Raw genomic sequence first — 14018 nt, 5'->3', positions numbered from 1 at the left:
AAAGGACATGTTGGCCAACAGCAGATGCCAAGAGTCTTTATTGCTGTTTATTAAAGTGCTCACTGAGCACTAAAAAAAAAAAAAGCAACTCCTTTATTCAGGATGCACTGTTGTCACACCTGCTGAGTAATGAGAATGTCATGGCCCTTTTATAACCAACCTCATAAAATTCCTCATCGATATGAATAGGCATGGAGGGGGATGGATGAAGAAACAGAACCACTCTATTGTACAGACATAAGGGATGGTTCCGGGGGGGGCGGGGGGGGGGGCGGGATCTCTGGAGAATATCTTACATTTTTGGAACAGGTTCTGTTGGTGGAAATTTCAAAACATTATGCCACCAACACTACAACCAGTTAGAGGACACAGGGCAATGTAGAAAATACAAGCCAATGACAGCAATCCCAGATATTTTAATTTTATACGCACTTACAGGCACTGCAAATATAATAGACTTGTACTGGAAAAAAGGAGGAAAATATGGCTTGTTTGTTGTTGTGTGCCTTCAAGTCATTTCCAACGTACAGTGACCCTAAGGCAAACCTATGATGTGGCTTTCTTGGCAAGATTTGTTCAGAAAAAAATTGCTAGTCTTCCCCAGTGGGTTTCATGGGTGAGCTGGGAATCAAACCCTAATCTCCAGAGTAGTAGTCCAACACTAAAAAAAAAACTACGACATGGCTCTCACCCATTAAAATGTAAACTTCACAAATGGGGACAAGGAACTTAGAATATCAGACCGGGGATTCTGACATAGGACTGTTTCTAATGCTGGTACTGCTGCCACAAGGTTTGATCCCAGGGCTCCAACGTTGACTCAGCTTTCCATCCTTTCGTTGGTCAGTAACATGAGTACCCAGCTTGTTGAGCGCAATCGGCTTTAAGATTGTAAACCACCTGGAGAGTGCTTAGTTCACTGGTAAGTGGTATAGAAATGTAAATACTATTGTTATTGCTACACCGGTCAACTCATTCCAGGCCAGTTTGAAGCATTAAGCCCCAGACTGGGCCTGGACCAACAGTGATGGCAACCACATGCACTGGGCAATGGCCGGTGTTCTCGCTTCTGCTTGAGGTCAGAATGGGATGCCCACCATGTGATTAATAAGTAAGTGGTCGCTCTACCCTTTCTTAGTTGATTACACAGGAATCTCATTCTCATCTCTGCAGAACCACTAGTGCCAGCCACACTCTTGCAAGGTGCATCCACCTGCAAGGAAGCAGTGATGGCACCCTGCTTTTGGAGCTGCCACTGGCACTATTATCACTGGTAGGAGCTCCATGTAAAATCCTCCCAACATGCCAGTGCTTCTACAGAGGACAGAAACAGACATTAGGACACTTGTTGATTGCATGTCCAAGTGCCCATTTATGTCCTCAGCAGAAGTGGTGGTACACTGAGCAGGCATTACATGGAGCTCCTGCCTGGGAGGATTTGGTGGCTCTAAAACAGGCCATCCCTTTTCCCTGTGCTGCTTTGAATCAAGCTGAATTGGACCTGGTTTTTGGACCACATGCCTAAAGTCACTTTAAGGTATCCGGGAAACACTAGACATTTCCCTAACTTTTCATAGTTTGGAGGAAAGTCAGATTAAGGGCCAAAAACCACAGTATCTCCCTGGAAGTAGCCATACATGATAAGGACTGCCAACAAAAGCTTTGTGATGAGTTTGGCATTTTTCACAGTGTAGGTAAGGCCTAAAAGAGCTGGATTCAAAGCGCCATAGAGCCCAGGAGCTTGCTGGGTAAGCAAGCCATTATTTCTCATTCTGGCTTACCAAACAGGATGGATATGAAGATAAAAGTATGGCCAGAGAGCAGGGGATCAATACAATGTACAGAGCGATCAGCACCTACCAGAGATTCAGGGATGGGATATGTCCTTCCTAGGTCCTCTGGATGCCACACTTTCCAAAGCACCCAGTTGGGAAGATTAAACTAAAAAGACCCTTCACTTCTGCTTTTGTAAACAATCCCCTGGGCCAAAATGTGCTCAGGGGGAAGGATTGAAAATACGGCAAAACCACATTCTCTAGAGATCAATGCTAGTCCATGTGGCAGTCTATGGACCAGTGCAGTCTGCAGCAAAGTTCCAGGAAAGAAAGAAACAATGATAGCCAATGGGCACAAATATTGTGCTGGTCTGCCAAATCAGAGATCTTAAGAAGCATTGCCCTAGATAGCCTTTTAAAATAAATGGGGGGGGGGGGATATGGGGCCACATAGGGCCCATGGAGTTGCATTTTTCCTATTCTTGATATACACCAGCTTGGACTCCTTTTGTGAAGGGGCAGAGCATTGAAGCAAAAAGTAGCAATGAATGTTCTTCTCCACTAGAATAAAAGATGCTGTACTTCTCCAAATGTTTCAAGGAGGGAACAAACTAGACCTTTTGCCACTAAAATGTAAATGCAAATCTTTGCCTTCAAGCTGGAGATGGCATGAAAAGGTTTCGGTCAGTTTCGGTCTTTCCGTAAACTATCAAAACCTGTGCGGGTGAGGAAAATACAAAGAAAACACAGAACAGGGCAGGGAACAGTAGTGGAATGATCCATTCACATTTGTCATGGTTTTCTAGCAAAAAAGAAGCTTACACAGGTAAATAGACTGGGCTGAGATCATAGTACCATTGACATTCAGTCAGTTGCCTAACAATGTTCTCTCTAGCTCCTTATGTTTTATATGTTTATGTTTTTATTCTTCTAACTGTGGTTTTATTGTTATATTGTAATTGTAATTTTAACTTGTTGCGATCCCGCTTCGATCCACCGGGAGAGGCGGGAAGATAGAAATAAAAACTATTATTATTATTATTATTATTACACTTATATTATTATATATACACTCATCATGCTTCTGCTTCTGGCTTTTGAGACTGACCCTGCTTTTTGCTTTTCCTACTACAACCCCCAGGTTCACCAGCCAGAGCTAAGGACAAGCTGGATGAGTGGTCTGAAGGGCATACGCCTGCTTATGATCGAGACAAAGAGTGAACCTAAGTACCTGCTCAGCTTTGGAATTTCACTACAAGAAGCAAGCTCACCATTTCTTTCACAGATGCACAAAAAGCCAAAGGCCAATTAACTTCTGGTCATTTTTGCATCAATTTTCCTGTTATTTCAAGGAAAGTCTAGAAACAGCATTTAAGAACCAAATGAAGCCTGTCTAGGCTGGTTTTTGCCCAGACGAAATTGGGGTTTAGAGAGTCCAGGGGGCCAAGGCTCATGCAGACATGTAAGTATTGCATGCTGTGCTGCTAATTTAATGAGAAGTCTGCTCCTGGACTCCTTTCACGCTACAGAACTTGCTCCACTTTAACTGCCATAGTTCCATGCTATGGAATCCAGGAATTGCAGTTTAAGAAGAGCTATTTAGAATTCTCAGAGGACTGTGTGGGACACAGAGCAACATGAAGAACAGAGAATTAAAAGGAAAAGGTTAAGGTTTAAAAATATGTGATTGCAGAAATGTATGTACCAGAACAATAAAATAGACTTGAACAGAATATCACCCTTAAGTAAAACTAAAAAATATATAATATTTTTTAGCAATTATATCCAACAAATAAGCCATTCTATATTAAATAAATGTATATTTTAGTGCGGCGTAGTAGTCTGAGCATTGGACTACAACTTTGTGGAGATCAGAATTTGACTCACAGCTGAAGCACAATAACGCACTGAGGGACCTTTGGCAAGTCTCATTCTCTCAGCTTCAGAAGATGGCAACGGCAAACCTTCTCTGAAGAATATGCCAAGAAAACCATAAGATAGGGTCACCTTGGAGTTGCCATAAGTCAAAAAAGACTTGGAGGCACACAACAGCAAATGTTTCAGTGGAAAGAGTTATGTATGTTTGTAGATACGTAGGAATGTTAGTGGAAAGTAACTAGTATTTAATGTGGTTTGTATGTGTTTGAATGTGTGTCTTACTGTGTTAAGTGCTTTGTGTTAATGTGTTAAGAAGAATATATATAAATTCTCAGAGAGCTCTAGTGTTCCCCCACAAATCCCAGGATTCCACAGAATGCAGCTTTGGCATTTAAACTGGAATAATAGCTTTACAATGATAGTGTGATAGGGCCTCTTGTTTTCTTCCACCACAAGCTGTCCTCATTTTAGGAGCCTAATTTATGGGATGGTGGCTTCGCTTTTGTCCTTGGTAGGTGAAAACAAAAAAGAAATCCACACAGGCTACTTCCATAAACTATCCAAAGACTCCCCAGTAATTTCTAATTTACCTTCTGCCCATCCTCATCTAAACCCAATCTTTTGTTGGCAATTGCTCTTAGATCTTGAGAGACAATTCAACTGGCTCTTGGGGAAATTAACCTTCTTCTGACCTCTACCATTCATACTCTCTTGTAATCCTGGTATGTCTTCAGGAGTGTAATGAAGAAAGCACAAGAGCATAGAAGCTTTGTACTTCTGTTACTACAAGAAATAGCAGGCATTTGTTTTGTCTCTATTCTGTTGTGTTGAATGCTATGTGATCTGCATGGCGCTCAGTCTGGGAACATGAGGGCCACGTGCCGTTGCCCTTATTCCCAATGAGAGCATACCCATTCAGTCACAGAATCATAGAACCCTAGAGTTGGAAGAGATACCAAGGGTCATCCAGTCCAGCCTCCTGCCATGCAGAAAGGCATAATCACTCCTGACAAATTGCCACCCAGCCTCTGTTTAAAAACCTCCAAAGAAGGAGATGCCACCACTCTCCAAGGCAGCGTGTTCCACTGACAAATCACTTTTACTGTCCAGAAGTTCTTCCCAATGTTTAGGTGGAATCTCTTTTCCTGTAGCTTGAATCCATTGCTCTGGGTCTTACTGCTTTATCACATTAGGGGGCAAACAGGATTTAAACAAGAGTTAAACAAGAGTTAAACAGGAAATGCTTGATGTTTATCAAATGACATTACCTGTTTAACTCTTGTTTAACTCTCGTTTAAATCCTGTTTGTCCCCCTAGTGTGATAAAGCAGTTAGTCTCTGGAGCAGCAGAATGTCAGTTGGAATTACCTACCTGTTCACTCACCATTCAATGGTTTGTTCAATGGGTCTGCTCTAGTTGGGACTAACCAATGACATTCAAGACAGTGTGGGGCCTAAGTTTAGCCAGAGCAGCCTATAGATGCTCCACGGTAAATTGAAAGATGTAAAGCATTTTGTTTCCACCTACACCCTGAACCTTCCAGAAGATAGTCTCCTACCTCCCTTGTAATTAGCAAGAGGTAAAAGTACACCCCTGCAAGAGGCTTTGAATCCCATTCCTCAGAAGGCAGGTAGCACCTACAAGTCAATGGTCAGGAAAGGACAATAATTCACTGATAGAGCATTTAAGCAGTTCTGAAGTTCAGTCCTGGAACTTCCAGTCACAAAGATCAAGTAGCAGGAGATGCCTAAGACAGCAGAGAGCTGCAAGCAGTCTAGCATTTCCCAAACTGATGCCTTTCAGATGCATTAGAGACTCATACTGTCATGTGGCTAGCTGATGCTGAAGGTGAGCTGTCATGCAAAACATCTGGAGAACACCAAGGTAGGTAAAGTTGAAGTTCAGGGATGGGAAGTACATCATCCATTAAGATGTTGGAATGCAAGTCCCAGCATTCCTTGCCATTGGCTATGGTGGCTCCAACTGCTGGGAGTTACAGTCCAACGACATGTGGAAGGTTGCCAGATTTCCACTCTGACTGTACACAACACTTAACCCAAAGGACAAATAGGATGACTTATATGATAAGGAAGTCGCTTAAGATGTTGGAATGCAAGTCCCAGCATTCCCTGGCACTGGCTATGGTGGCTGCAACTGCTGCGAGTTACAGTCCAACAACATATGAAAATTTGCAAGATTGCCACTCTTAACCCGAAAGACAAATAGGTTGATTTATATGATAGGGAAGCAATAGCAATAGCAAGTACATTTCTATACTGCTTATCAGTGCACTTCAGGACTCCCTAGGTGGTTTACAATGTGTAAGTTAATTGCCCCCAACAAGCTGGGTACTCATTTTAGCAACCTCAGAAGGATGCCAGACTGAGTCAACCCTTGAGCCTTCTCCTTCTCATGTTTTTGTTAAGAAAACTGTAGGATGCTATTACCATCTCAGTCATCCTATTGTTCACCTGAACTGCAAAAGTATTCTAGAAACATAGTGTTGGAAGAGACCACAAGGACCATCCAGTCCAACTCCATTCTGCTATGTAAGAAGACACAATCAAAGCACTCCAAACAGATGGCTACTCAGCCTCTATTTAAAAAACCCCAGCCTCTGGAATTTTACAACTCTGCTCTCTGTGGGAAAATAAATTTAACATCCAACTGTTAATTCAAACTACAACAGACCCATAAACCCAACGAGAACTTGGTAAGTGAACACACACATATATAAGTGCCATTGATTTAAATGCATCTACTTTAGCTGGGACTAGCAACTCCATTTAGGTTTAGGGTTTGCCTGGAGAAGCTTGTTATTTAAAACAAGGTTTTTAAAAGAATTACAAGTCACTGGAAGCAGTAAGAATCTGCCAACAGTAGGATGTTTGGCATTCTGGAAACTGAGAAGCCCACATAGCTAGCTAACCGTATGCTCTGCAGATGGCACAGAGGAACCTGAGGAAGTAGACCAAGTCTATGAAAACTTATGCTACAACTTCTTTTGCACAGTTAGTCTCCAAGGTGTGACAAGATCCCTTTGCAGAGTGATATCTGGTGCATGTTCTGTGTACCTTAGTCATCCCTGTCATCTTTGTACAGAAAATCCTTAAACACAATTTCAAATGTGCTGGTTAATCTCTGAAACAGTTCACAAGAACAGATCTTTATAATGAGTATCAAATAAACATGAGGTCCTACTGCTTGTAAAATATAACCCAGTAACCTTATAAAAGAAAGCAGTGCAGAATAATGAGCACTTCCCTGCCAAGGTGGAAATGCTGTCCATTAATAAGCTTTGCCCCGCAAGGGAGCTTTCAGAACCACTGTACCATTATCCAGTACTAATGAGCTCTTCGGTGGAATTGTCAAAATCCAGAAAGGTTACTTCTTTGGATTACAAACCCCTGAATCCACAATGGCCATGCTGGCTTGGACAATAAGAGATATGTAGTCTAAAAAAGTAACTTTTTCAAGTTATTCATATACTAGTTTAATTTCCTTCCAACTTTCCTCGGAACAGCTGGGGTGTCTGCATTCACATTTGACCAATTTCAGAAAAACATGGAGCCCAGGTCCATAGAGGGTTATTCTGACACACATTTTACAGTGGCAGAATTCAAAGACAACAAATTTCACAATCCAATGGGCCTTACTTCCCGGGATGGGTGCCTCCTTAAGGTATCTATTCTTTAGAATACAATTAAATGGTTGAACATAGCTCTTGCAAGTCCTTTGATATCAGAAATATTTAATAGGGTAAGTTACATCGAATGAAAATATTAAAGGCACCTGGCTGTATCCATCGCAATATATTTAAACACTTCTTACATACTCTACTAAAGATTTAAATATCAAGAGCAATGAAAGATAACTTACCAGTGTATTGGAAGAATTATAATCTTCAACAGATTTATCTAAGAGAAAAACAGATTTTTCATAAATTACCTGTGTAATCTAGTTTCATTTTATATATATTGTTATTGTTCTTATATCCTGCCTTTAACTTCTAACTGAAACCAAGGGCAGACCACAATACACAAAAAACATGCTATTATATGTACATGGAACAACATTAAAACATTAATTAGCACCAAAGACAATTCAGTGAGTGAAAGGGGGGGGGGGAACTCTCTCGTTAAAAAAAATACTATAAAAAGAGGGTATGAATCAAAGTGGGTGGGAAATGAGGTAACTGGTGATTTAATCATAGGAGGACATTCTGGATAGAAAACAACATTTTTCAATGAAATAACTGTTGTTCCTGGTACAGAAAATGCTATTTTCTGTGCAAAATAATCACATGCATATCTTATTCAGAATAAGGCCAGAACTGCAAACAGTCTCAAAAACTGCACAGTTTTTCAAATACCTTCTTGCAAGGGAAAGAAAATTGCTAAAATTATGCATTCGTTTCTTCAAGAAGAAAAGTAGTGAAGAATTACAGTCATACCTGACGCATCCACATTAACCTATATTATCAAGTCTGGAACAGATGTAGAAATAGCACCTCCTTATCTCTGGCTGGCATTTGTTTTAAATCATTTCCAATGTCTGAGTTCAGACATTTAATTAGGATTCCAAGCTAATGTTGCTGGATTTTGTAATACCATTATACACTCTGTGCTTTTTATTTTGAACATTTCTAGTTATTCAGAATTTAGAGTCTTGTAAATACCTAGCAAACTTCATATACTCTAGCTAAATATAATTGCAGAATTGCAATTATACTTATTGGCAATTCTAATGACAAGCACAATTGCAAGTATAATTGCAACTCTGTAATTATATTTACTGAGGACTAAGTATAGGTCCAGCTGGCTTTTCTAAAAAAAACCAACCCTCTTTAAATGGAAAACTAAAGCCTTATCCAAGACAGTGGAAAGAATCACTTGTGATTCTGCTAAATACTATTGACTTCAGGTGGTATTCCAGCCAGAAGTTATTAATGCCCTAGTAATACCCACATTTAGCTACAGCAATATACAGTCAGTTTTTCCACATTCACGGGGATACTTCACCCCTAACCCCAGCAAATGTGGAGGGACCACCGTATTATATATATGAGGCTGCCCTTGAAGACTTCTCAAAAACTTAATTTTCACTCAAAGTGTAGTAGCTGGGCTACTAAACGGCATGGGTGATATTGACTGTCATGGTTAAAATTCAACACATCTTGCCTTTCCTCAAGTATCCAAAGATAATTCAAGGTACTGGTTTTGTCTACATAGTTCAGGGCCAAGGTATAAAAGCTGATTTTGCACCATTAAGATTTGGCTGAGGTCGAAATGGGTCTCGTGATGCCATTACATTTCAAATAACCTTTGATTCCACTACAATATTTGTAGCAGAATTCAAAGACATAGTTGTGTTAGTCTGGAAAATCAGTATGCAAAGAGATCTTGTAGCATGTTTTGAGACTAACTGAAAGAAAGAGGTTGGTAGCATGAGTTTTCATAGACTTAAGCCTACTTTCTCAGGTGCATGTTTGGCAATCCCGAGACAGATCTATATAAGCCAGTTGTGTGTGAGAATGTCAATGCAAATTCAAAACCTTGTGGGTACGGAGACGAGGTAACCAGTTTTAAAGATAGTCATTGAAAGGCAAAAGCAGGAGGAAGGCTGTTGCATAAAGCCAAGGAGAGTAGATAACGATATGAATGAGGTTTTGAATTTGAATTGACGTTCTCACACAATCGGCTCTCGGTCCCCTCCCCAGCTCCATATCTGTTCCATGTTACTCTCCCGAAGTTCAGAAGGGCTGTAACTCTGGCACGTTTCAATGTGTTGCCCACAGCCATGTTGGAAGGTAGATTTAAAAAAACACCTTTTGAAATCCGTTTTTGCCCATGTGGCTCGGGCACTGTTGAAACCAATGAGCAAGTTTTCCTTTATTGTCAATTCCATAGAGACATTCGTCACCAACTGATTAGCCCACTACTGTGTAAATTCCCAGACAAACCTGACTCCTTTTATTTACGCCTCCTATTGGACAACAATGATCCTACAGTATCCCTTAAGGTGGCTAAATTTTGTTATATTGTTTGTAAACTGCGCCCTCAACTGTCAAATGGCCATTTTATTACCGTGTAGAAAGAACTGTTTGATACCGTACATGTACAGTCTACTATCAGTTTATATTTTAATTTGTTATTGTTATATTGATATGTTGCTTGTGTGATTTGTTTTTATACTGGTCAATGACCGAATAAATTTTATTACTATTACTATTACAATCGGCTCTAATAATAATAATAACAATAATAATGTGAGAAAGTCTACAAAAGCTCATGCTACCAACTTCTCTCTTTCAGTTAGTCTCAAAGGTGCTACAAGATCCCTTTGCATACTAATATTTGTAGTGTTGTGCCATGTAATAATAGTTGAGACACTGAACGTTTATCAGTGTATTACAGATTTCTATATTATCTGGTATGTTACAGATATGCATATTATCAAATTTTTGTATTTGTTTAATTTTCTCATTTGTGTCGTATGTTTGATAGCTCACGTCTTGGCTGCAATCCAGTAGTTTTCTGTTGGGATATCATTTCCTGCTTGTTTTTAACCTACTCTGTAAAACAAAGCTTGATCAAGACTACATACCAGTGAAGCTCATATATTTTTGGCTGTTGGAGGTCTTCTTGGAATTGTAGAATTCAAGCACATCAAGTACCGCTTGGGGGTTCTTCTTCTGTTCCGATTTGGTAATATTGGAGGTTTGCAGCAAGCGGGCCCATTGCTCTGGCATACCCTGAAATTAGAATGATAAGAATCATCAGGATTATTCAAGGTTGGGGCACATGTCCTGGTTAACACCAGGAATGCTTCAGCACTGCATAGTTAGAGCAGTCTGATACCACTTTAACTGCCATGGATCTATCCTACTGAAATCCAGGATTTGTGCTTTGGGGAGGTACTTTAAATTATCTGCTATCAGAGATTATAATTCCTGAGCACGCTCCCTTGAACTACAGTCCTAAGAGCCCTAAGTACTGAACCAATCTACAGAGTCCAGGATTCCATCAGAAAGGGACATAATGGTTAAAGTGGAAGGAAAATGCTGTGCAGGACAGATACACAGGTTATCTTCATTCAGTAGCACCTGGTCACCCATAATTATTATGATACTTATACAGTCACCCCTCCATTTCCGTGGACTTGAGATCCACATCCCTCGCATATACACAAGCAGGAAATGGATTGGAAAATAATGGGGTGTGCACCTGCAGGAGCATGCCTACATTCAAGCCAATGGGGCTTGAATATACGCTAAAGTCTGTTTTTATGAGGGGATCTAGAATTAATCCCCCGCAAAAACGGAGGGACAACTGTATTTATGTATCAACAAATAGTGATTTTAATCAATATAATAGGGTACAGTCGCTCCTCCTAACTTGGGGATCTGGGATCCGCAACCATGAAAATCCGCAGAGGGGCGACTTCCACTATTTTCAATGGGGCACGTGATCCATTCAAGCCTATGGGACTTGAATAAGCGCAAGCCTCCATTTTTATGAGGGGGTCCAGAACGGATCCCCCACGAAAACAGAGGACCATCTGTATTGTTACTGAACTAAAAGGAACTAAACTGAGTGCAAGATTCATTATCCTACCAAGCATAGTTCATTTAGTCCCTTTCTCTGTTGACTTTATTGCATTTAGTGCTTTATTCTTTTGCCATTGAAATTCAAAATATTCTTACAAAATATTAAAATTCTGGGGAACACTAGAAAACACAAGGGTGTGCTTGTGCAAAAAATGTGATTGGGTTGCATGCACTTTTTCCCACCTCTGATCTTGCAGGGAATTCCCTTACCGTGAATTCACCAGTGACAGCATCAAATCCAACATGAATCGTATGTTCGAAGTCTGAAGGCAGGGAGATCTCAGGTCGCTCTTTCTCCTTTTTTTTATTGGCTATTTGAAGAAGGAGATAAAAAAGCAAGGTCACCAGGCAAGTAAGCATCCTACATCAGCAAACAGTATTTTACTGATAAAGAGGAAAGATCTCAGTCTCGAGGAGCTTCCAGTTTACGATTTGGAGTGGGAGAAAGAACACAGAAAAGGAGAATTGGGGGGGGGGGGGGACAATAACAAGAGCACCCAATCCCACCTTCAATGGTAATGCCATTGGTGGGGAAAATAAACAAACAAACAACATATATAAACATAACTGGAAAACATTAACAGTATCTGCAAACCATATGTTCCACCAGGGAGTTATGGGCCCAAACACAGGAAAGTTAGGTTACAATGCAAGCAACCATGAGCACAAGCTTAAATCTCTTCTACTTAAATTAGCACATCTTAAAATTGCTTAACTCAGTGAAGCATGCATAGTCAGATATAAGGGATTGTTTGCAATTAATAATAATAATAATGCCTTATTACATTTTAGGATTGTTGTAAAAATAACTAGACAATAGCTGTTCATCAAAGCCTTTGAACCGTACTAATTTCTCTCGAATGCTAATAATGCACATTCAGTCTTTTAAATCTGCTTTAATTTATTACATTTAATATGTTGATTTTTCAGTTTATTTAAATTACTTCTATTGTTTTAAACTGTTTTAACCTGTAGGTATTACGTTTACTTGTAAGACCCTTTGATATTTTAATATCATAAATATAACATTTATTTAAAGGAGCACGTGGGAACATTTTAAGCACACCATGCAGATGTTTGAAATACCTTTCAAATTGAGAGTGAAGCAAAGCAGTTTCAACATATTTTTCCTTCTATCCCATTACAGTTCCATACTTGAAGCCAAAACAGAAAAGAGGGCAAGCCCAATCCTCAAATATTAGCCCTGCCTTAACTCAACTAGTAAATTGGTCTATCTAATAATCAACTCAAGCTGCACTTGTTTAACTAATTAAAGATGGGTACTTTCATTCAGAGATGGGGAATATATTCCTCCCCACAGATGTGCCTCGACTACAACTCCTATCAGCCACAGCCTGCATGGCTCAGAGCACAGGATGCTGGCACCTGCAGTCCAACATCTGGAGGGCAAAACCTCATCCAACCTGGTTCTATGATAACAGCAGTAGCCTACAGGCTATTTAACTCTAAACCAAGACAAAGGCTGGGGATTGTTCAACCCGCATATTGCATTAAATAACTGCTATCCTTCCAGACCCCTGCTTTCTGAGACCATTTTTTAAAAAAGAAATAAAGAAATTATTTAAGGCTGCCTGTCTGCAAAGAATCTTCTAGCACTGTTCGGAGGGCTCCTATCCCTAAACAGCTGGATTTCCCCCCCCCCCCCAAATTGTTCAGGAAAATGGCACAACTTGCAGAAAGTCAAGAGATGCCAAGAATGGTCCTCTGAGCATACCAAAGCCTACCATAATGACAAGGTTTCTCTTCCCTCCCTTGTTACCCTGTTTCTACAGAGGCCTGTGATTAAATTTACATGATTCACCTGGCTTTCCTAGCTTAGCCTATTTGCAAAAATGCTAACTTTGAGCTACAGAACTGCTCCAAGAATAACCATCTTCTAGCACTGTTTGGTGGGCTCTTCCCCCCCCCCAAACAGCTGGAGATATAGATATAGATATAGATATAGATATCGCAAATTGTTCAGGAAAATGGCACAAGTTGCAGAAAGTCAAGAGATGCCAAAACTGGTCCTCTGAGCATACCTAACTCTACCACAATGAGGTTTTTCTTTCCTCCTTTGTTGGTCTGTTCCAGTATAGAGGCCTGTGATTAAATTACATGATTCACCTGGCTTTCCTAGCTTAGCCCCCATCCTCTGCCTTGGAGGGGGAAATCCATACACTGCTTTTGTAACTTGGAATTATTGCTTTGGCCCACTGGGTTGGGAAACTCTAAGAGGCAGTGCTTGCTAGGTGAGTTCAAAGAAAAAATGCAGCTCCCTAGATAAGGAGAAAATATTTACAAGGTAGTAGTATTTTCAATTACATATTTAAGAAAACACAAAAGGGATCATTCCTTTGCAGTGTTATTTCTATATTGCATTTGCAACTATTTTGATGATGATGATGATGATGATGATGATGATGATGATGATGATGATGATGATGATGATTTAGGACTTTAAGGTTGCCTCTAAATGTTAAAGAAGAGTCCTGCAACCAAGTCCTGCACTGGGACTTCATTAGATGCATGCAACTTTGGAGACAGTGAGTTTGTGACAAATTTAACATGAAATCTGATGTATTATGGTGGCCTCTTGGTATCTTGCTGGGGTTTGGTTCCAGGATCTCCAGTGGATACCAAACTCCATGGATGCCCAAGTCCCATTAAATACCATGGAGTCATGAAATTGTGTCCCATATATAAAATAGCATAATCAAAGTTTGCTGTTGGGGATTTATCTTGTTTAAAAAATA

At 40.2% G+C, this 14018-nt stretch overlaps 1 protein-coding gene across 4 annotated transcripts in view; it reads right to left on the bottom strand.

Annotated features, from left to right (window-relative positions):
- Positions 1-14018, bottom strand: part of PAK1 (p21 (RAC1) activated kinase 1) — a 118750-nt gene that overhangs the window by 28173 nt on the left and 76559 nt on the right. For all 4 annotated transcript variants that reach the window (XM_089512990.1, XM_089512988.1, XM_089512989.1 and 1 more), the window contains exons 3-5: positions 11473-11573; positions 10260-10407; positions 7533-7570 (exon numbers count right to left, since the gene is read on the bottom strand). In XM_089512990.1, coding sequence (XP_089369116.1) covers positions 7533-7570; positions 10260-10407; positions 11473-11573 — 287 coding nt within the window. The remainder of the gene's footprint in view (positions 1-7532; positions 7571-10259; positions 10408-11472; positions 11574-14018) is intronic.

The sequence above is a fragment of the Sceloporus occidentalis genome, unplaced genomic scaffold, assembly GCF_023333645.1.
Source record: "Sceloporus occidentalis isolate IW3139 unplaced genomic scaffold, rSceOcc1.0.p SCAF_2, whole genome shotgun sequence".
NCBI classification, from domain to species: Eukaryota; Metazoa; Chordata; class Lepidosauria; order Squamata; family Phrynosomatidae; genus Sceloporus; species Sceloporus occidentalis.
Note: the sequence above shows the minus strand (reverse complement) of the source record. Positions and strands in the feature narration are given on the sequence as shown.